The sequence below is a fragment of the Acinonyx jubatus genome, chromosome A1, assembly GCF_027475565.1.
Source record: "Acinonyx jubatus isolate Ajub_Pintada_27869175 chromosome A1, VMU_Ajub_asm_v1.0, whole genome shotgun sequence".
Lineage (NCBI taxonomy): Eukaryota > Metazoa > Chordata > Mammalia > Carnivora > Felidae > Acinonyx > Acinonyx jubatus.
Window position 1 is genome coordinate 210596374 of NC_069380.1, and position 21671 is coordinate 210618044.

At 38.6% G+C, this 21671-nt stretch overlaps 1 protein-coding gene across 2 annotated transcripts in view; it reads left to right on the forward strand.

Annotated features, from left to right (window-relative positions):
• The window catches only part of LOC106979746 (Golgi phosphoprotein 3), a 48502-nt gene that overhangs the window by 14453 nt on the left and 12378 nt on the right, over positions 1-21671 (forward strand). Inside the window, exon 2 of one of the 2 annotated variants that reach the window (XM_027074986.2) lies at positions 17703-17834. The exons of the other annotated variant lie outside the window; for it this stretch is intronic. Within the exon in view, the coding sequence (XP_026930787.1) occupies positions 17703-17834 (132 nt within the window). The remainder of the gene's footprint in view (positions 1-17702; positions 17835-21671) is intronic. 2 annotated transcript variants of the gene reach the window in all.

Consider the following 21671-nt stretch of genomic DNA (forward strand, 5'->3'; position numbering starts at 1 on the left):
GATGGGGAGAAAGGCCTGAGATGATGAACACACAATACAGGGCTTTACAAGGCAGTTTAAGGATTTTGTATATTCTCCTGAGTGCAGTTGGGAAACCATTGAAGGGTTTTGGGGAGTGATATACTTCACTAACAACAACAAAAAAGTTCTGGGTGGAAAATGGCTTGAACAAATAGGCAAGTGATGAAAATTGGGTGGTAACACCGTGTATTATTGTTCTAGTCTTATTTTAAATGAATTTGCACATGTTTAGTTTTCAGTTAGAAAAATGAGATCTCTTTCCAGTACTGCTTTGTAACCGTTTTTCTCTTAATGATATGTAGTGACCACTTTCCCATGTTAGTAAATATGCATTTACTCATGTAAAAAAAATTCAAGTGGCACAGTGAGAAATACAGTGTCCCATTATTTTCAGCGACTGCATGATAGAACATATTATTTGATGTACCATAATTAATAGGTGTGTATGTTAGGGACCTTCCTTTATTTTTCTAATGGCCTGGAAATCACATTATTATTTTGTTAGGCTTTCATGTTTGTATTAGCAGGTTCTCCCATACAGGCTCTTCCTTTTCTTCACCTAGCAGCCAATTCTTACTCATGTTTTGATGCCTAGCTGAGGCTCTTTCATCTTATTCTAGCCCCCTAGGCAGTGTTAGTTGCTCTCACATCCCTTTTGCTTATTGGGTATCTAGCACCTACCACAGTGTCTAGTATGTTCTAGGGGTTTATGCATATGTGTTAGCCTGCTGGGGCTGTTGTAATAAAAATAATCAAAAGAATTGGTTTAAACAGAAGTTTTCTCACAGTTCTGGAGGCAGGAATTTTGAAGTTAGGGTACCTACATGGTTGGGTTCTGGAGAGATTCCTCTGTGTCCTCACAGGGCCGAGAAACACAGCAAAATGTGTGGTGTCCCTTCTGATGAGGGCCCTACACTTGTAGCTTTATCTAAACCTAATTATCTCTCAGAGACCCCCGTCTCCCAATAGATTCACATGGGGGTTAGGGCTTCAAAATCTGAATTTTGGGGGTACACAATTCAGTTCATAGCAGCAGGTTTTTGGAATGAAGGAATGAATGGTTGCCATTTTATTCATATTAGCATTATGATTTGAATTATAATTTTATTTTCATTGTGTGCCTTCTATCTTGGTTATCTTTAATCTCTGCTTAGCAATGTCTTGGCACTCAATAGCTATTTATTGAATTAAAATGATATTTTCTTATTTTAAGAATTACAAAATTATGTTTTACTTTATGCAGCTTTGTGTCTCTGCCTCCCAAATGGGATTTTCTGCTAGAAAATCATGCACACACCTGCATCGAATAGATAAATGTTATGGTGATGTGGTAGAAAACTTACATGCTTTCATTATTATCTGTAGTTTTCAGAATGTCCTCAGAATACTGATAGTGTGATGTAGTGGTGAAACACTATATTTACAGTCACAGCACTGTGGCATTAGATACGACTGCTGCTTCTGGAGTGTGAATGTAGTCTTATTTCTTCTCTAAACTTCAGATTTTTCAAATGCAGAATGATAGTATTTTACTGGGTTATTATGAGATGAGATGATTATGTGAAGAGAGCTTTGCAAATTGAAATATTTTTGTGTTGTGTTTATTAAGTAAACCCCTCATGCTTTTTAGAGAAGAATTAAGACTGGGATTAGAGTTAGGTTTTGTTAATAAGATGCTGTTAAATACACTTTAAAACTTCATTGATCAAATAAACCTACATTTTGCCATGGATCCTTGAAAAGATTTATTTGTTTGTGAGGAAGTCAGTTTCTCCTCACACTTAGTTTTGTGCTTTCTGTATTGAAGTGATCAGTGGCAGGTGTGGAAAGAAAAATGAGTACAGTAGTGCTCCCTTATCCACAGGGGTAATGTTCCAAGACCCACAGGGGATGCCTGAAACCCAAGATAGAACCGAACCCTGTATATATCATGTTTTTTCCTGGTCATCATATTTATGATAAAGTTTTATTTATAAATTAGGCACCGTAAGAGATTAACAACTAATAGCAAGATAGGACAATTATAACAATATCCTGTAATAAAAGTAATGTGAATGTGGTCTTTCTCTTTCTCAAAATATCTTACTGTACTGTACCCACCTTTCTTCTTGTGATGATTTGAGATGATAATATGCCTACATGATGAGATGAAGTGAGGTAAATTGTACGTAGCATTAGGCTACTATTAACCTTCTGACAATAAAGTCAGAAGGGTTATCTACTTCTGGATGGTGATTGAGCATGGGTAACAGACTGTGGGTAAGGGGTGAGGGGACTACTGTATCTTTCATTTTCATGGGGCTGAAGTGAAGCATACCTAGATTACCCATTAAACAAATCTGTCTTGGATGGCAGAGAGAGAGGGAGACACAGAATCCAAAGCAGGCTCCAGGCTCTGAGCCGTCAGCACAGAACCTGATGTGGGGCTCGAACTCACAAACTGCGAGATCGTGACCTGAGCCAAAGTTGGATGCTTAACTGACTGAGCCACCCAGTGCCCCTAAAAAAAAAATCTTTAAGAAAAAAAAAAAAGCGTATAAGTAAGACAGGACCACGGAGTATTACGCTTCAGGAGTAGGTGAAACAAGAGTAATCTGTAAAAGCCTGAACAGGAGCTGCTCAGTAACGGAGTGGTGTTATGGAAGCCAGGGGAGGAGGAGCAAAGGTCAGCAGTGGCAGAGGTTGTGGGGCAGTTAGTTAAGGCAAGGCTTGTTGAGAACTGTATCAGATTGCATGGGTTCGAAAGTGAAAAGGAAGTGGTGGCGAGTTATTTTTTGACCAAACAGTTGACTCTTGAACAGTGTGGGGGTTAGGGGTACCACAAAAGCTAAGGAAGCTTTGGACTTCCCCAGAACTTAACTACCAGTAGCCTACTACTGTTTATTGGAAGCCTTCCCGATAACATGAAGCCAGTTAGCACATATTTGTATATATATTTTGTGCTGTATTCTTAAAATAAGTTACAGAAAAGAAAATGTTATTAAAATCCTGAGGAAGAGGAAATACATTTGTGGTACTATGCATATTGAAAAAAATCTGTGGATCAATGGACGTGAGCAGTTCAAACCAGTGTTGAAGTGTCTGTTGTACTTTCAAGGAGTTCGTGGTGAGTGGGCAGGATATAGGGCAGTGCTGGTTCCTCTCTCTCTGTTTCTCATGATGGGCAAACTTGAGGATGTTTGAATGTCAATAGGAAGTACTAGTATATATGTAAGAGGCTTAAGATGCTTTAGAAGGATGGGAATTGTGAGGAAAGGTACTTCTTAAGATGCGAGAGCATTGGTAGAAGGGTGAGCCTTAGGCAGTTTTTCTGTTACCAGACAAAAGAATGAGTAGGGAGGAATTTGAGTTTATAGGTTTGGTTCATTGTTAGAAGTTGAGGCCATTCCTGTCAGATGGCATTTCCTTCTATGAAGTCATCTGCTGAAAATGAGCCAAGTTCAGAGATTTGAGGAGAATGGAGTTTTGAAATAGCTGCTACAGGGAGTGGGAAGAGTTTTGAGGGAAACACAGGATTTGCCAGGTATCATTGACAGTTTAAGTTGTACTGAGATTGCAAGATTTTTTTTCCCCACTAGCAGTTCAGAAGCACAGAAAAGGAGAAAGTGGACAGTTGGATTGATCTGGAGTTGGAGTTTTGCTAGGTGAATATAGTAGAAGAAAAATAGAAAACACATTTAGGAAATTAGCAAGAGTGTAGTCTAAGTGGTGTATTCTGGGCTTGTTTTCCCTATTTTTGAATAGGAAATAATAATAATACTTAACCTCAGAAGGTTACTGTAAGGTGTAAATGAGTTACTATGTGTTTAGTGTTTAGAATAATACTTGACATATTGTGGGTGCTTAGTGAATGATTGTTCTGGCTAGAGGTGAGGATAAAGATGGAGGGGACTGATATGAAGGAGGGGAGGCTTGGGATTGGATTCCCCACAAAATTGAGGAAGAATTGGATGTGGATTGGATGTGAACTTACTACTTAGATTGGGTTCTAACAGAGGTTCTTGAGGTTTGATGCTGGTATCCAAGTTCCCAGGGAGTGGAGGTTCTTAGCCTGGAGTCAGTGGTAGAATTCAGGATAAAACACTTGAGTGGGAAAACAGAATTTCTTTGAAAATAAAAAAATTTTTGATTTTGTCTATGGTTTTTGCCATATGCAGACTTGGAAAAACTTGGGTGGTGTAAAATCAGTCTCTTTTATTTCTTTTAAATTGGAGTAATAGCTGGAAAGTTTTTTCCCTCACTCCCAGGTTATGAAGGTATTCACCTCTGTTTTTTTCTAGTACTTCATTGTTTCATTTTACATTTCAGTCTCTGATCCATCTATTTGGAGCTTTATTTAGAAGTATAATATGAAGTATGGATCTAATTTCTTTTTCTAAATGGCTATCCACTTGTCCCAATTATTAATTAAAATACCCATCTTTCCATCTTATACTAATTTGAGATTACAGTTTTATCATTTATTAGATTTCAGTATATTCTTGGGTCTTTTTCTGGATTTTATTCTTTTGGCCTGTTCATGCATTGGTATTACATCATTTAATTTCTAGAGGCTTTTAAATCTGTTTTAGTAACTAGTAGGACAGTTTCCATTTCTGTTCCTCACATATTGCCCTCTCCCAAGTTTTCTTCGTTATTCTTTTGTATTTATGAACTCCGTTTTTAACTTCTGTAGCTCCAGGAAAAAACAACTTGCTATTTTTATCGGGACCTTTGTAAGTTAGGAAGAACTCATAACATGATAATGTTTTTGTATGTAAGACATCTTCCAGGTCTGTTTTTAAGTCTTGCAGGAAAGTTTTAACTTTTCTTTGTATAGGTTTGCCTAGATTCTTTCTTTGGTTAAGATTGTAAATGAGGTCTTTGCAATTATATCTTAACTTTTTATATTTTATTTTTTTATTTTTATTTTTTGGTATATGGCAGTTATTGATGGTTGTCAATTTTGTAGTCCTGGTACTTTTTCAAAGTTTTCTTATTGTATAGTAATTTTTCCATTTATACTCTTCAGTTTTTTCTGGGTGTCCTTTTTTTTTTTTCAGTCCCTAGTTATATCACCTGCAAATGTAGATAGTTTTCCAGTTTTTCTGTTTTCATTCGCTTATTTTTGTCTAATCTTTGAAGTCTGTCTTTACCTGAAGTCACCTTCATTGTCTTGATCAGTTTATTTGTGCTAAGAACTTTTTCACTCTTAGTTCTTCCAAAGTAATGAAAAGTTCTTTTAAGATTTAAAGAGTAATTTCATATACAAGGTGTGGTAGTTGTTTTTTTTTGTTGTTGTTGTTTGTTTTTTTTGGTAACAGCTTTACAGAGGTAGAATTCATACGTCATACAATTCACCCACTTAAAGTATACAATTCAAGGTTTTTAGTATGTTCAGAGTTGTGCAACAGTCATTACAAGCAATTTTAGAACAGTTCGGTTATCCCCAAGAGAAACTCAGACTCTTTGGCCATCACCTCCTTTTTTCCTGTCTCTTCAATGCTAGGCAGCCCCTACGTAAGTTGTACTGTGTAAAAATTTAGCAGCCTAAAGTAGCAAATGTATTTTATCTCCTAGTTTTCTGTGGACCAGGAATCTGGGCATTGCTTAACTGAGTGCCTCTGGCTCAAGGTCTTTCATGAGATTGCAGTTAAATTGTTGGCTGGAGAGAGCTTCAGTTTCATCTGAAGGTTCAACTGGAGGAGAATTCTATTTCTTGCAGGTTGTTAGTCTGAGAGCCTCAGTTCTTTGCCTGACGTGTCTATATAGTACAGCTGGAAACATGGCATTTGGCAGAGGAAGGGAGGAGGCCCAAGATGGAAGCACACACTGTATTTGTAACTAACCTTTGAAGTGACACACCATCATCTTTGCCATACACTTGATAGGAGCAAAACCCCAAGTCTAGCCTACAGTCACAAGGAGGGATTACATGAGGGCATGAATACCAGGAGGCAGGGATTATTGGGGGCTGCCCTAGAGGCTGCTTCTGCTTCTGTACAAGGATAGGATGACTTATTTTTTTGAAACCTATTTTATTTTTTGGCTTTTTAGTCCATATTCTTTTTGATGATAAGCTGCTTTCTGTAGGCCTCATTAATTACCTTAACGTACTGGGGGATGTGTGGTTTTTAGGAAACAGTGGTGATCTTTAGATTCTGTGTACTCCAGAACCTATCATCCTGAGAGTCTAATTTGGATTCTTAAAATCTAAATGTAGTACACACTTGGCTGTGCCTCTGTAACTGTTAATAGTGTGCCAAGATAGTCCCAAAATTTCTTACCAGTTTGACTTTTAAGAAGATCACCTTGTCAAATGAAAACTTGAAATTTGTTTTGTCCTCATCTAGACTCCATATAACAGTGCCAAATACCAGTTTTCATGTACCCCATCATAAATGCTTAGCTATCCTGAGATACGTTTAACTTTATTCTTCACACAGTTCTTTATATGCTGTTAAGGAGTTTGTAAAATGCCCTTGATGATTGACTTGGAAATGCTTTTTTGGAAATTAGCAGGATTGCTTATCTGGTTTTGCCCTAAGTCACATACCCCCTTAGGGAATTCTTAATTGGTTAGAATCATCCTTGTAGAATGCTTGACGTCTTTTTCATGTTAGGTGAGAAAATGTTGGCACAGAGAGAATATTAAACGATCTGCTTCAAATCCTGTAAAAAGTTTTCCCTGTGGCTGGGACTGGATTGAGGTTTCTCAGCATCTGGTCCAGCCTGATTATTCATACATCGTAATGACACTCTTTGTGTAAAGATTTTTGTTACCTAATTCTGTTTCTTGTTAGGGGTTTATTCTGAGTTTTATTTCTTTTTCAGTTGGTTTTGGTAATTTGTGTTTTTCCAGGAATTTGAACATTTTGTCTGAGTTGTCTGATTTATTGACATAAAGTTGTTTATGGTATTTTCTTATAATCCTTTAAATTTCTGTAGGATTGGAAGTGATGTCCCTGCGTTACTTTTTTGACTTTGGTAATTTGTATATCTCTTTACTCTTTATTCCTCTATTCCATGCCCCTGTTTTAACCTTGAAATTTTTTTTTTTTAAAGAAATAACTTTTGGCTTCATGGATTCTTCCCCCCCCCCCCCCCCGCCCCTTTGCATTTCATTGGTGCACTAATTTTTATTACTTCCTTTTCTTTGATTGATTTGGATTTAGTTGGTTTTTCTAGTTTCTTAAGGTAGGAGACCTTTCTTCTTTTGCAATATAGATGTTTAACAGAGATAAACTCCTTTCTAAACACTACATCTCATAGATTTTGATATTTTGTTTTTGTTTTCATTCAGTTCAAAATGTTTCCTGACTTCTTTGGTGATTTCTTTGAACAGTGGATTATTTAGAAGTCGTAGATTAATTTCCAAATAGAGATTTTTCCAGATTTCATTCTGTTGATTTCTAATTTAATTCCCTTAGAGTAAAACATACTTTATATGATTTCAGTTCTGTTGTTTCAAACTATTGTTTGAGAGTTTTCTCAATGCCATTTAAATCAGCTTGGTTGATAGTACTGTTCAGTTTTGTATCTTCGTTGTTTTTTTTGTCTAGTTCTATCCATCATTGTCAGTGTAATCTTCAGCTACTGTTACTGTATTGTTTCTCCTTTCTGGTCAGTTTTTGCATCATGTATTTTGCATCTGTTAGGTATGTATGTATTACTTTATAATTGTTCTATCTTCCTGATACTTCTTTATCATATGAAAATGCCCCCTATATATTCCTATTAACTTTATTTAATCTGAAGTCTACTTTGTCTTGTTAATATATCTGGTCCAGTTTTCTTTAGATTAGTGTTTGCATGTTCTTTTCACTCTTGTAAACCTATTTGTGTCTTTGAATCTAAACTGTCTTTTGTAGGCAGCATATGGTTAGGTCTTTTATCCAGTCTTGGCAAGCTTTTATCTTTGGAGTATTTAATCTATTCACAGTTACATAATTATTGATAGAGTTTGATTTACACCAGCCACTATGCTCTTTGTTTTCTGTCAGATGTCCCTTTTGTTCCTCTGTTCCTGCTGTACTGCCTTCTTTTGTGTTAAATAGAAAATTATAATTAAACCATTTAAATTTCCTCCCTTTTTTCTTCTTTCTTTTCTATATTAGAGTCTTTTTCTTAATAGTTACTTTAGAAATTACAATATATATCTTTATCACATTCTTCAAATTAATACTTATTTAATTCCAGCAAAATATAGAAGCTTTGCTTCAGTATAGCTTTATTTACTCCCCTTTCTTTTCTGCATTGTCAGAAATATTACAAATTTCTGTTATGACCCCAACAACAATGTTTTATACTTAGTTTTATGCAAGACTTTGCTTTTAAATAAGGTTTTAAAAGGAAAAAGAAAATATCCTTTTTTAAAAAGCGTTTGTTTATTTTGAGAGAAGGAAAGAAGAATCCCAAGCACGTGGAGTCTGACATGAGGCTTGATCCCGTGATTCTGAGATCATGACCTGAGCTGAAATCAAGAGTCTGATGCCTAACTGACTGAGCCACCCAGGTGCCCCGAAAATAGTTTTAAAAATGTACCTTTGTATCTGTCTTTTGTTTATGTGGATTTGAAATACCATCTGATGATACTTTCAGCAGCAGAACTTCCTTTAGTTAATTTCTTATGAGGTTGATGTGCTAGCAACAAATTCATTCTTCCTTTATCTAGGAATGTCTTTGTTTCAAATTCATTTTTGAAGGTTAATTTTGCTGAGTATGTGTGAGAAATAAGCCCACTGTCCCAGTCAAAGGAGGGACGTGGAGATTCGGAGCACAGTGGAGCAAGGGTTTAATCAACCAAGAGCGGGTATCTGATGGACGGGCACACTCCAGGCAGTTCCAGCAGGCAATTTATCTCCTAGCATGAAGTCCCTCTCCTGGTTCCTCTTTGGCTGAGTACTACAGAGGTTACAGCCTCACCTGGATGTTGCTTATGCCCATGTAAGGCCAAAAAGTAGTCTGATTGGAACAAATGTACATTCCCTGAGGTGATGCAGAGACTTTCAGTCCCTCCTCCCTTTATTCTATGAAGCATGCTTATTGCAAATCCTGCGAAAATAACCCTGTGAAAAGGAGAGGGGAAGAAGAACCAGGAAGTGAAGTGTCTAAGGGCTTGGGGAGCGGGGAGTGGTTCATACATACTTCTAAAAGTTAACCCATTGTTAACTAGACAGCACTGCTTTTATTTGGCATATCTGAAAATGAATCATCTCACTCTCACAGTATAGATTCTTGGTTGGTAGTTTCTTTTCTTTCGGCACTTCAAATCTCAGTGCCTTCTAGTCTCCAGTCTTCAGTGATTGCAGTGAGAAGTTAACTGGTAATTTGCATTGTTCCCTTATATGTGATAAGGTGTTTTTTTCTTGCTGCCTTCAAGATACTTTTTTTTTCCTCAACAGTTTGACCGTGATGTCTATGTTTGGTGATCTCTTTGTGTTTATCCAGTTTGGAGTTTGTTGAGCATCTAGATCTTAGATGAATTATTTTCTACCTGGTTTGGGAAATTTTCAGCTGTTATTTTTTCTACTTTCTCTCTTTTTGAGATTCCTTTTACTCCTATTTTACTCCTAAGGTCTTAAAGACCTTAGTCTCTGGGGCACCTGGGTGGCTCAGTCGGTTGAGCGTCCGACTTTGGCTCAGGTCATGATCTCACAGTCTGTGAGTTCGAGCCCCATATCGGGCTCTGTGCTGATGGCTCAGAGCCTGGAGCCTGCTTCCGATTCTGTGTCTCCCTCTCTGTCTGCCCCTTCCCTGTTCATGCTCTCTCTCTGTCTCAAAAATAAATAAAAACATTAAGAAAAAAAAATTAAAAAAAAAAAGACCTTAGTCTCTGAGGCTTTCCTCATTTTCTTTCTCTCTCTCTCTCTCTTTTTTTTAATTGAAGTATATTTGACATTCCTCATTTTCTTCTTTTCTCTTGCTGTTCTTCAAATTCAGGTTCCTTGATTTTCTTTCATTTCAAGTTTGTTGAACTCTTCTTGTGAACTTTTCATTTAGGTCATTAATTTTAACTCAAATTCTCATCTCTTGAGATTCTGTATTTGATGAATCAACTTTCTTAATTAGTCATTATGTTATTCCTTTAATTCTTTAACATTTTTTTTAAACATTTCATTTTTGAGAGAGAGACAAAGTGTCATCAGGGGAGGGACAGAAACAGAGGGAGACACAGAACCTGAGGCAGGTCCAGCTCTGAGCTGTCAGCATAGAGCCTGATGCGGGTTTCCAGCCCATGAACTGCGAGATCATGACCTGAGCTAAAGTTGGCTGCCTAACCAACTGAGCCACCCAGGCGCCCCTTGTTCCTATGATTCTTAAAATCTGATTTCCTTTAGTTCTTAACCAGTTATTTTGTAAAATGTCCCTCAATTTGGATTTGTCTGTTGTCTACTTTTTTTTTTTTTTTTTTTTTTTTTTTTTTTTAGGAGAGAGTGTGAGCAGGGGAGAGGGAAGGCGGGGGAGAAAATCTATAGCGTGGGGGCTCAATCCAGTGACCCTGGGATCATGACCTGAGCTGAAATGAAGAGTTGGATGCTCAACTGACTGAGCCACCTAGACTCCCGTTTTGTGTAAATACTTTTTTTTTTTTTTTGAGTGAGGTGAGGGGCAGAGAGAGCAAGAGGATGCAAGAGAATCACAAGCAGGCTCCATGCTGATGTGTGGGGCTCAATCTCACGAACCATGAGATCATGACCTGAGTTGAAATGAAGAGTCAGACACTTAACTGACAGAGCCACCCAGGTGTCCCATATAAATATTTTTTAATGTGTATCTTAGTGTGTTGTTGTTGTTTAATTTTTTAAAAATGTATTTATTTTGAGAGAGACAGAGACAGTACAAGTGGGGGAGGGCCAGAGAGAGAGGGAGAGAGAGAATCCCAAGCAGAGCCTGATGTGGGGCTCAGACTCATGAAACCGTGAGGTCATGACCTGAGCTGAAACCAAGAGTTGGAAACTTAACCGACTGAGCCACCCAGGCACCCCATTTTGGTTTTGTTTTTAGTGTCTGTGTTTTTTTGTTTGTTTTGTTTTGTTTTTTTCTTTACCTTTGTAAGGTTGGGGATATTGGATTTAATTTGCTTCTAATTAGATGAGATTAATTGGAATGTGGCAGTTAAATTGTAAGTGACATTTGTTTGGTTAATAAGTCCTAATTTGCTCTCTTACAAATGATAATGTGGGTGGATTGGACTGCCTTTTGTTTCTAGTATGCAGCTGCCCTTATAGTCATAATCAGAGTAGGTTTCTAATAACAATTAAATGTTAAGTGTATGCAGATTTGAGTTTTTTGGCTATGCATAATATTTATTGGCCTGTGTAAATCTTTTAGTTGTAGTTGCTTTATTTAGAGACTTTTGTCAGATACATGTCAGAATTTATTAAATTCTTTTTAGCCTTACTAGAAATTACTTGCTTACTTGAACAAAATCCCTTCAAAGTAGCTTAAGATAAGGAGACACAGGTATTCAGCATACAGCCCAATACATAGGACTGGTTCTGTCGTTAGGATGCTATTCTTTGTGCAAACTGGTGCAGCCACTTTGGAGAACAGTATGGAGGTGCCTCAAAAAACTGAACATAGAACTACCTTACAACCTGGCAGTTGCATTATTAGGTAATTACCCAAAGGATACAAAAATACAGATTTGAAGGGGTGCAAGCACCCCAATATTTATAGCAGCATTATCAATAAGAGCCAAACTATGGAGAGAGCCCACATTGACTGATGAATGGATAAAGAAGATTTTGTGTGTGTATGTTTGTGTGTGTGTATAGACATACATACACACACAAACATACACACATACATACACAATGCAATAATGCTCAGCCATCAGAAAAAATGACATCTTGCCATTTGCAATGATGTGGATGGTTCTATAATGTATTGTGCTAAGCGAAGTAAGTCAGAAAGACAAATACCATATGATTTCACTCATTTGTGGAATTTAATAAAACACGAACATATGGAAGGGGTGAGGGAAGAGGAGAGGGAAACAAACCACAAGAGACTCTTTTTTAATTTCAATTTTATTTTTTTAAATTTACATCCAAATTAGCATATAGTGCAGCAGCGATTTCGGTAGTAGATTGCTTAATTCCCCTTACCCATTCAGCCCATCCCCCCCTCCCACAACCCCTTCAGTAACCCTCTGTTCTCCATATTTAGGAGTCTCTTATGTTTGTCCCCCTCCCTGTTTTTGTATTATTTTTGCTTCCCTTCCCTTGTGTTCATCTGTTCTGTGTCTTAAAGTCCTCATATGGGTGGAGTCATATGATATTTGTCTTTCTCTGACTAATTTTGCTTAGCATAATACCCTCTAGTTCCATCCACGTAGTTGCAAATGGCAAGATTTCATTCTTTTTGATTGCTGATTGTGTGTGTGTGTGTATGTGTGTATGTGTACACACATACATATACATACATACATACCACATCTTCTTTATCCATTCATCCATCCATGGACATTTGGGCTATTTCCATACTTTGGCTATTGTTGATAGTGCTGCTATAAACATGGGGGTGCATGTGTCCCTTCGAAATAGCATACCTGTATCCCTTGGATAAATACCTAGTAGTGCAATTGCTGGGTCATAGGGAAGTTCTACTTTTACTTGAGTTGATTCTTAAACAGCAAAATGCTTCTCATTAAGTACTTCTGGAGCTTATACCTTGAATGGTGAGAGCTCAGTGTTTGCATTTTTAGGGACCCAGTAAAACAACACCCTTTCCCCCACTCAGGTTGAGCCACCTGACGGACTCAGGCAAATAGAGATACAAATAAATATTATCACTGAGAATAAGCTGTGTTGGAGGTTGTTGCTTAGATGTGTAGCAGCATTGGGCTTTCTGTAGACTCTGTCCCCTAAACTTAGACCTTGGAACTGCCCATCAAGGGAATTGTGTCTGTAGAGCATGTCCCTGAGATCACTGCCTCATTTGTTATTACATATTTATTGTTCTTACCGCCTTGCATCTGAATGGCATACTATATGATAAGGTAATTCATATTTCAGTTTATGTTCCACAACCATCTCATGAGATCTGCCTGAAAGTTTGGCCATTTGACTGAGTGACTCTGTGATGCTGGGGACTCTGAATAACAAAAGATTGATTGAAGTACAACTCTGTAATTAATTTAGCTGGCACCCCATTGGGAAAGTTTCTCCTTATGTGGTTATTATTTGTTGTTACTAAAGTAGATGGTGAAAGGCAAGTAGAGGTGCTTTGAATTAGTTTCCAGAACCCTTGGATTTCTTGTCTCTTGTGTTCTGTTCTTTGTTGGAGGCCTTGTGAGCTGCACATGGTATAATCTTCAAATGTGCCTGTTGTTGGTTTTTTAGTTCATCAATATGACCATATTAGGGTCTTAATACATTTTCTGTTCTGGTATGTTCCCTCCTATTTTGGACCCATGAACCTAATGAAGTCATGTTTCTCTGGGTTTTGTGGGAACAGCTTATGACCTATCTCTGCTTGGAATATCTCTGTCTCTCCCATTCTTGTATTTTAGGATATTGGAACTGATAACTTGTAGGGCCCCAGAGTAGTTTGCTGTGGTTTTCTAACCTCCAGTTGTTTCTTCTACAGTGAACGGGGGGGGGGGGGGGGGGGGGGGGCATCCTTAAGGTCCTGTGGCTACTGGTATTCCTAGTGCAGCTGCTGCTGCTTCATCAGTAAGTTGATTGTCTGGCCAGCGGTCTTCTCTCAGCGTGACCCTGAATGTTGAGTACCTATCCTTGGACTAACCGAGGGCGTGAAGATACTCCATTGCTGGTGGTAGAATCTCAAACCCATTTAGGGATCTGAAATGATTATTGACTTACAAGTGTAAGAGCTGTGTGGTGTCACTGGGTACATAATCATAACTGGGACTTCTTTACCCTCTTAAAACGTGGCTGCAAATGTAGGTAGTTGTGCCTTTTGAGCCAGATCATAAACTGCTTTGTATTGCTGGGTCTTCCTCACCTATTTTAACTGTTACTTCTATTGTGGCTGGCTTGCCCTGCTTAACAGAGTATATTTTTATGGGGCAAACACATCATGTCTTGCATCCCGCCTAGACTACAGTTCTTGCAATTGTTTCAGGGAGTAATGGTTTGTCTGAGGACTGAATCTTTCAGGCAGTGGTTATTGACCTGCCCTTGTAAAAAATCTTTTCCACTGAGAAGTCAGGTGGACTGATGGCATGCCTGGATGTGGTCTCAGTCATCCAGTCTTGTACCAAGTTTTAAGTACTCCAGGTAACTGACATCACTACACCGCAGTGGACATGTGGGGCCTATGCCACATGTCTCTTCTCTCTTCCATGGGTTTAGGCTCAATAACTGTAATGTGGCATTTCCTTTAAAATACCATCTTATTTGAAATGCATCCCAATTTTAGAGATACTAACCACCCCCCTGCCCCCGCAGGAGTGCTGAGAAATATTGACATACATTGTTGTGTAAGTTTAAGGAGCATAGAATGGTGGTTTGTTTTACAAATATTGTGAAATGTTTACCAAAATGGATTTAGTTAACATCGTCACAAAAAGAGACTCTGTTTTTAATTTTTTATTAAAAAAATTTTTTTTAGTGTTTATTTTTGGAGAGAGAGATAGAGTATGGGCGGGGGAGGAGCAGAGAGAGAGGGAGACACAGAATCTGAAGCAGTCTCCAGAGTCTGACGCAGGGCTTGAACTCACGAAACCGTGAGATCGTGAGCTGAGCTGAAACCAAGAGTTGGACACTTTACCGACTGAGCCACCCAGGTGCCCCACCATTCAAAAATTTAAATTTAATCTTGCATTTTTTAGTACTCCTCCTCTGCCTCCCCTCTCCCAACTTGGTTAATTCCTGATCATGTTTTGCTACAGAACTGTCTGTGCTGATTAGTCCACTTTCCCATGTGATTTTAATTGTATGTTTTCTACTGGTGATGCCTAAAAGCCGTTCACTTCATGTAAGTTTTTAAAGTCTGCTGTTAAAGACTCCAGTTGGCTAAGGTCTGGATACACAGTTACCTTGGGAGTAGTTGAGATTGAGACGTAATTTCATCCTTAGCTAACAAATGGGAGCTTCTCAGTACAGTTCATCTGGAATTTCCGGACTTGTAGACAGACAGGGCGTGTTACTGCTTCATGAGGTGCACTCTGTTGTTTGCAGTTGCTAGAGGCTTACCTGGGAGCTCCATCTCCGTGTCCAGGTCAGTAGAAGCCAGATATCTGTAACTTTGATTTCATGTGGAATCCATTCCCAGGCTTCCCAGGGCTTTAGGTGGCATGGGTACATAGGCTGTGGGCATTACCTAACCTCTGTAACTTAACTGATCTCAGTAGCCACTTCACTAAACCTATGGCAGTATTAATTTAATCAGACCCCTATTGTTTATTAAGTTTAAAAGTATTCTCTCAAATTCAGTCAATTTCTGCTTCCCCTGCCTCATATTTAAATTAGCCTAGGTACCTGTGTGGCTCAGTTGGGTAAGCATCCAATTCTTGGTTTTAGCTCAGGTCATGCTTGGGGTTCGTTCCCCTCTCCCCCCCTCTCCCCCCCTCTCCCCCCCTCTCCCCCCCTCTCCCCCCCTCTCCCCCCTCTCTCCCTCTCTCCATCCCTCCCCCCTCTCCCCATTCCCCCTCTCCCCCTCTCCCCCCTCCCTCCCTCTCCCCCTCTCTCCCTCTCTCTCCATCCCTCCCCATCCTTCCCCCTCCCCCTTTCCCTTTCTCCCCCTCCCCCCTCTCCCCATCTCTCTCCCCCCTCCCCCTTTCCCCTTCTCCCCCCTCTCCCCCTCTCCCCCTCTCCATCCCTCTCCATCCCTCTCCATCCCTCTCCATCCCTCTCCATCCCTCTCCTCTCTCCCTCTCTCTGTCCCTCCCTCTCTCCTTCCCTCCCTCTCTCCTTCCCTTCCCTCTCTCTGCTTCCCTCCCCCTCTCTCTGCTTCCCCTCCTCCTCCCCCCTCCTTTCTTCCCTCCCTCTCTCTCCTTCACTCCCTCTCTCCCCTTCCTTCACTCCCTCTCTCCTTCCCTCTATCTCTCCTTCCCTCTGTCTCTCCCTCCCTCTCTCCCCCTCCCTTCCTCCCTCTCCCCCCCCCCCCCACACACACTAAATAAACTTTAAAAAAAAAAAAAGAGTTTAAATTGACCTCTCTAAATTGCTAATTTGTTTATTCTTTTGTGGCTCTCTTAATCTAAATTCTCACTTTCCCAAAGCCTTTTCCCTCAGGAGTGGTAGTTTATTAGGCTAATTTAAGTCCCTGTGTTGATAGTGGAATCTCATGGACCTTGATGGTAAGTCACCATCTGTATACAGGCTGATCACTGTGACCTGGCAAGGTACCAAGACTGACCTTGAACAAGTGCCAGAATCAAAGGGCTAGGTCCCTCCCTAATCCTAGACCCTCTATTATTCAGAGAATCCATTGGCCTGCTCTCCCTCCTACCAAGACTATATGTTACTAGGTTCTGAGAACCATTTAGAAGTTCTCCTTTCTCCTCCGAGTTAGGCACTTTATTATTTACATTTTTAAAAAAATTTTTTTAAGTTTATTTTATTTTTTGAGAGAGAGTGTGCGTGCAAGCAAGTAAGTGGGGGCGGGGGGGGGGTGCGGGCAGAGAGATAGGGAAAGAGAGAATCCCAAGCAGGCTGTGTTCTGTTAGCGCACAGTATGGAGCCCTAAGTGGGGCTCAGTCTCAGGAACTGTGAGATCAGGACCTGAGCCAAAATCTAAGAGTCGATGTGTAATCTGTTGAGCCATCTAGGTGTCCCCAGAGTAGGGGGCTTTAGATTAGTAGTTGGCAAAGTTCATAGCTTCATATTTTGGAGGACTCCCAATTATTTGCTCTCAAATAGTGCCCAGACTTCGTCTGGTTGATATGAGTATCCCAGATCTCTAGATAGTCTGTCAGTCTCCTTCTGTCTGGTGGTTCTTCCACCTCGCATGTTGCCCTTAAATTTCTGTTGGAGTGAGGGTGGAGCATCTGATTGCCTTACTGTTTGTTATTCAGAGCTTTAGGCATGGGCCAGCACATAAATTTGCTAATATATTTTTTCAAAATTAATCTTGTGGGGGTGCCTGGGTGGCTTAGTTGGTTAGGCGTCTGACTCTTGATATCTACTCTGGTCGTGATCCTTCCACGCTGTCATGAGATTGAGCCCCATGTCCGGCTCTGTGTGCTGAGTGTGGGGTCTGCTTGGGATTCTCTCTCCCTCTCTTTCTGGCCCTCCCCCCTCAAAATAAATAAGCATTAAAAAATTAGCTTTGTGTTTTTATGCTAAAAAGAATGAATGATGTTTCAATATTCTTTGAGGCTACATTGGGCTAGATTGTTTTTCTGGATCTTTTTAACTTGCCCATATGTACTAATAATAAACTACAGTCAGGAGTTAACTGCGTGAGTGAGCTCTGGTCCTTGTAATCTGAAAGAGCCTAGAAAACACTTAATGAAGGATGAGAGACATAGTATTAAACCTCTGACTTCCAAAGTTATTTGTTTAACTGCATGTAAGGGTTAGTGGTGAAAAGACAATAAACACCTGAAAACTCTAGATTAGTAATGTATAACAATTGTAAGTTTTTAGTATTTTATTTAAAATTATAATAATGAAAAGATAAAGGTAAAAGGTACCAGAAGTAACTTTGCCTAAAAATATTTGTTTTTGAATCTGAATTCAAAATAAATTAGCTCTTTTCTTTTCTTTTTGTTTTTTTTAAACTAGGGTTACACATCATTTTGGAATGACTGTATATCATCTGGATTACGTGGCTGTATGTTAATTGAATTAGCACTGAGAGGAAGGTTACAACTAGAGGCTTGTGGAATGAGACGTAAAAGTCTGTTAACAAGAAAGGTAAGAGGAGTGCTAAATAACATCCTTGTTAAAGAGTTTGTGCTGACTAAAAGTGAAAATTTCTAATACCTTTAAAGAATTAACTAGGAAGTTGATTTTAAAGTTAAGACTTTATTGGAAGTCGTATTTCCATATCTTTTTTGTACTTTTGGTTTCTTAGTTCTTTGTACGTAATGACTCATGTAATTCATTGTCAGGCTCACTGGCCACTGCATCTCACATATTCAGAAAGACTCTAGACTTCATTTTCCTTCTGAAAGCCATAATTTGGAAAGACCTGACATAATTTAGTTTTAAAACTCAAAGGTGTTATCTTGCAAATTAACTGTCCATGGGCTGTTGGTCTTTTTAGCAGAATATGAATATGTGCTTTTTAGATCTCTGCCTTCTCTAGTGTGATAGGCTGTATAAATCGTTATTTTTGGCTAGTTTTTAGGATTCTTAACTCCATCCTCAGTCTGAAATACTCAAAACTGTTTCTCTTCTAGTCTGTCATTGTGTTTCTTGGGGGGCATGATGTTTTCAAAACTTTTCAAATTTTTTTTAGCTTTTTAATGCTTATTTATGAGGGAGAGAGAGAGAGGGAGAGAGATAGCGGGGAAGGGGCAGAGAAAGGGAGTCACAGAATCCAAAGCAGGCTTCCAGGCTCTGAGCTGTAGCACAGAGCCTAACACCAGGCTTGAACTCACGAACTCCGAGATTATGACCTGAGCCGAAGTCAGATGCATAACTGACTGAGCCAGCCAGGTGCCCAGAACTGTTTTTTCTTTAATACAGCATCTTCAAGAAATCTACATAGTTTTAGATCAAAACTGAATGTTTTTTGATTGATATGCCATAATCCTATAGGAAAGAGAGCCATTTATATGTTCTTGAAAATTATATGCAAAGTAAACATTGTATAGCAGAACATATTCCGCATCGGATTTTAAAATTAAATCTACTTTTAGTCATGCAAAGTAGAGTTATATGAGCTGGCCTGAGATTGGTTTTAAAATTACTGTTTTAGAGAACTGTATCATAAAGCAGAATATAAATTTTATTCTGTTTTACTGTGTAACCGTAGATTTATGGAGGAAAACTTTAAGAATTTGCCATTATAGTTATCAATAAAACATACACATAGATTGCTGTTGATTATAGTAATTATAAACAATTTGACATTAATGTTATGAAGCCCTGACCTAAAATGAAAAGATTTGATACTGGTTCTTTTTGTGGGAATAAGAGCTAGCTTTGCGTTGGTTATCAGCAGATTATTTGCTCTTTTGTTCGTTTATTCATTTGTCCAATATTTAGTTAGTGCTTAAGTCTACCATACACTGCTCGACCCTGGGAGTACAGTGGAGGCCAAGAGACACATGTTCTCTACCTCACGGGCTTTCTGTTTCAGTTCATTGTTGGTGTGACCTTAACTAGGTGGTTGATGTGTTTTTTGGAAAAATACGCCATATGATTTAATTTATTGACCTAAAAATAATGATGGATTTTATTAAAGCAATACATATTAATAGTTATAAAATCAAATTATAAAAGTTACAACAAAAAATAACAATCTTCTATTCACTTTTCCCCACTCCTTAGTCCTGCTCCTGAGAGGCAGTCCTTCTTAGTCCTTGTATTAGTTTTGCAGGGTCTCCTTAACGGATTATAACAAACTTGATGGCTTAAAACAACTGATCCTTATTCTCTCAGTTCTGGAGGCCAGCATATGCTATGCTCGCATAGAAGGCTTCAAGAAGGATACTGTGTCTTAATTCTGGCTTCTGCTGGCTCCAGGGTTTCCTTGACTTTTGACTGCATCTCTGTGCTCTGTCTTTACACTCCTTTCTCCTCTGTGTCTCTCCTTTGTGTGTTTTTTATAAGGACGCTTTCATTGCATTGTGTGTTTTTTATAAGGATGCTTTCATTCCTAGATAATCCTGATCTAATTAATCCTGGATAATCCAGACCGTCTCCAGATCTAATTTAACTTAATCTTATCTACAGGGATTTTGCTGAAAAGTAAAGGGTTCCAAGGGTTAGTCCATGAACACCTCTTGGAGACCACTATTTAACATGCTGTTCTCTTAGTTATTTCTTTTGGCATTTTTCTCCATATTTCTAATGAGTTTATACTGCCATCTCTCTCTCTCTCTCTTTTTTAAGATTTTATTTTTAAGTAATCTTTACACCCAACATGGGGCTCGAACTCACAACCCCAAAATAAATAGTCACATGCTGTCTGCCTGAGCCAGCCAGGGGCCCCTGCCATCTCTTGGTTAGTCACTTTGAAATGCTGTTTACTTTCTATAAGAAAGATGGAAAAAAGAAAAGAAAAGGTGAATATTTGGCTCTCTCACATACTACTTATCTCTACCCCCAGTTTTCCTAATAGGGTTATGTTGTAATTTTGAGCAAAACCATAACAATTACTTTATAGTATTATAATTATGTTACTATTGCCTGCAGAGTTATGTCAGATCCTATATTCTCCTTTCATTTTTTTTTTCTTAAGAGTTTTCATAATTTTCTTTTAAAAAAATCTTTTTGGAGCTTCTGGTTGGCTCAGTCGGTTTAGTGTCCTACTTAGCTCAGGTCATGATCTTAGGGTTCGTGAGTTCCAGCTCAGAGCCTGGAGCCTCCTTCGGATTCTGTGTCTCCCTCTCTCTGCCTCTACCCCTCTTTCTCTCTGTCTCTCTCTTAAAAATAAACGTTAAAAAAATTAAAAAATAATTGTTTCTATGTAGCTATCTCTTTTTTCTCACATGCTCCCTTGGAAAAAAATTAGCATTATTAATTTTCAAATGTTCAAGTACATTGGTTTGGACTGGTTATGATTTGGTGCTACTGGAACTTCCTGTCATATTTTACTGCTTTCAACCCCCTGTTTTCTGGATCTAGTATTTTTTGTTTTTCTATCCTGGAGGGAGGAAATGTTTTGAGACTGTGCATTCCTGAAAATTTCTTTACCTCATTTTTATTTGACGGTTTGGGAATAGAATGTTGCATTTAAGTTACTTTCCCACAGAATTTTGAAGTCATTTCCCCATTGTCCTCTGGTATGCACAGTTGCTGTTAAGGTCTGGTGCCCTTCTGGTTTTCATTCATTGTGTGATACTTGTTTTCCAGTCTGGAAGTGTTTCAGATCTTTTGTTTTTCCCTGGTGTTCTGAAATTGTATGCTGTCCCTTGATGTGGGTCTTTTAAAATTCATTATGCTGTGCTCACTGTGACAGCACGTATATTGAAAATCATTATGCATGGGCTCTTTCGTCGTAGAAGTGTTTAGTTTTGGTTTTAGAAAATTTTCCTCTATTTTTGTATCTTCTGTGCTCCATTTTCTAGACCTCTGTAAGTTTGATGTGGACCTCTTGACTAGTCTTTTTTCTTTCTGTTTCTTAATTTCCTAGCTTTATTGAGGTATAATTGGCATTCTCTTGGCTCCTTTACCTTTTAATCCTCTGTTGAGTTTTTTATTGTGGCTCTCATGTTTTTGATTTCCAGGGACCTTTTCTTGTTTTCATGTGTTTTGTTTTTGTTTTTTGCTTTGTTTTCTCTTTTAATCACACCTTCTTATTTTAGGGATGTAATATCTTCCTTTAAATCTCTAAGGATATTATGGCTGTTTTGAAAATTTCTTTTGTTTCTTCAAAGTTCTTATTTTCTGTCTTTTGGTCTCTTCCATGTTGAAGGTTTTATTTTAGTATCTTGTTATCCTTGGTTATCTGTTCATATTTAAGAATGAGGCTCTCCTCTAAGGAGAAATACACTAAATAGAAATTAAAGGTGTGGGGAGAGCATATTTACTAGTGGTCCACACATTGCTGAAATTTGATAAGGGGTTTGGAACTTACTC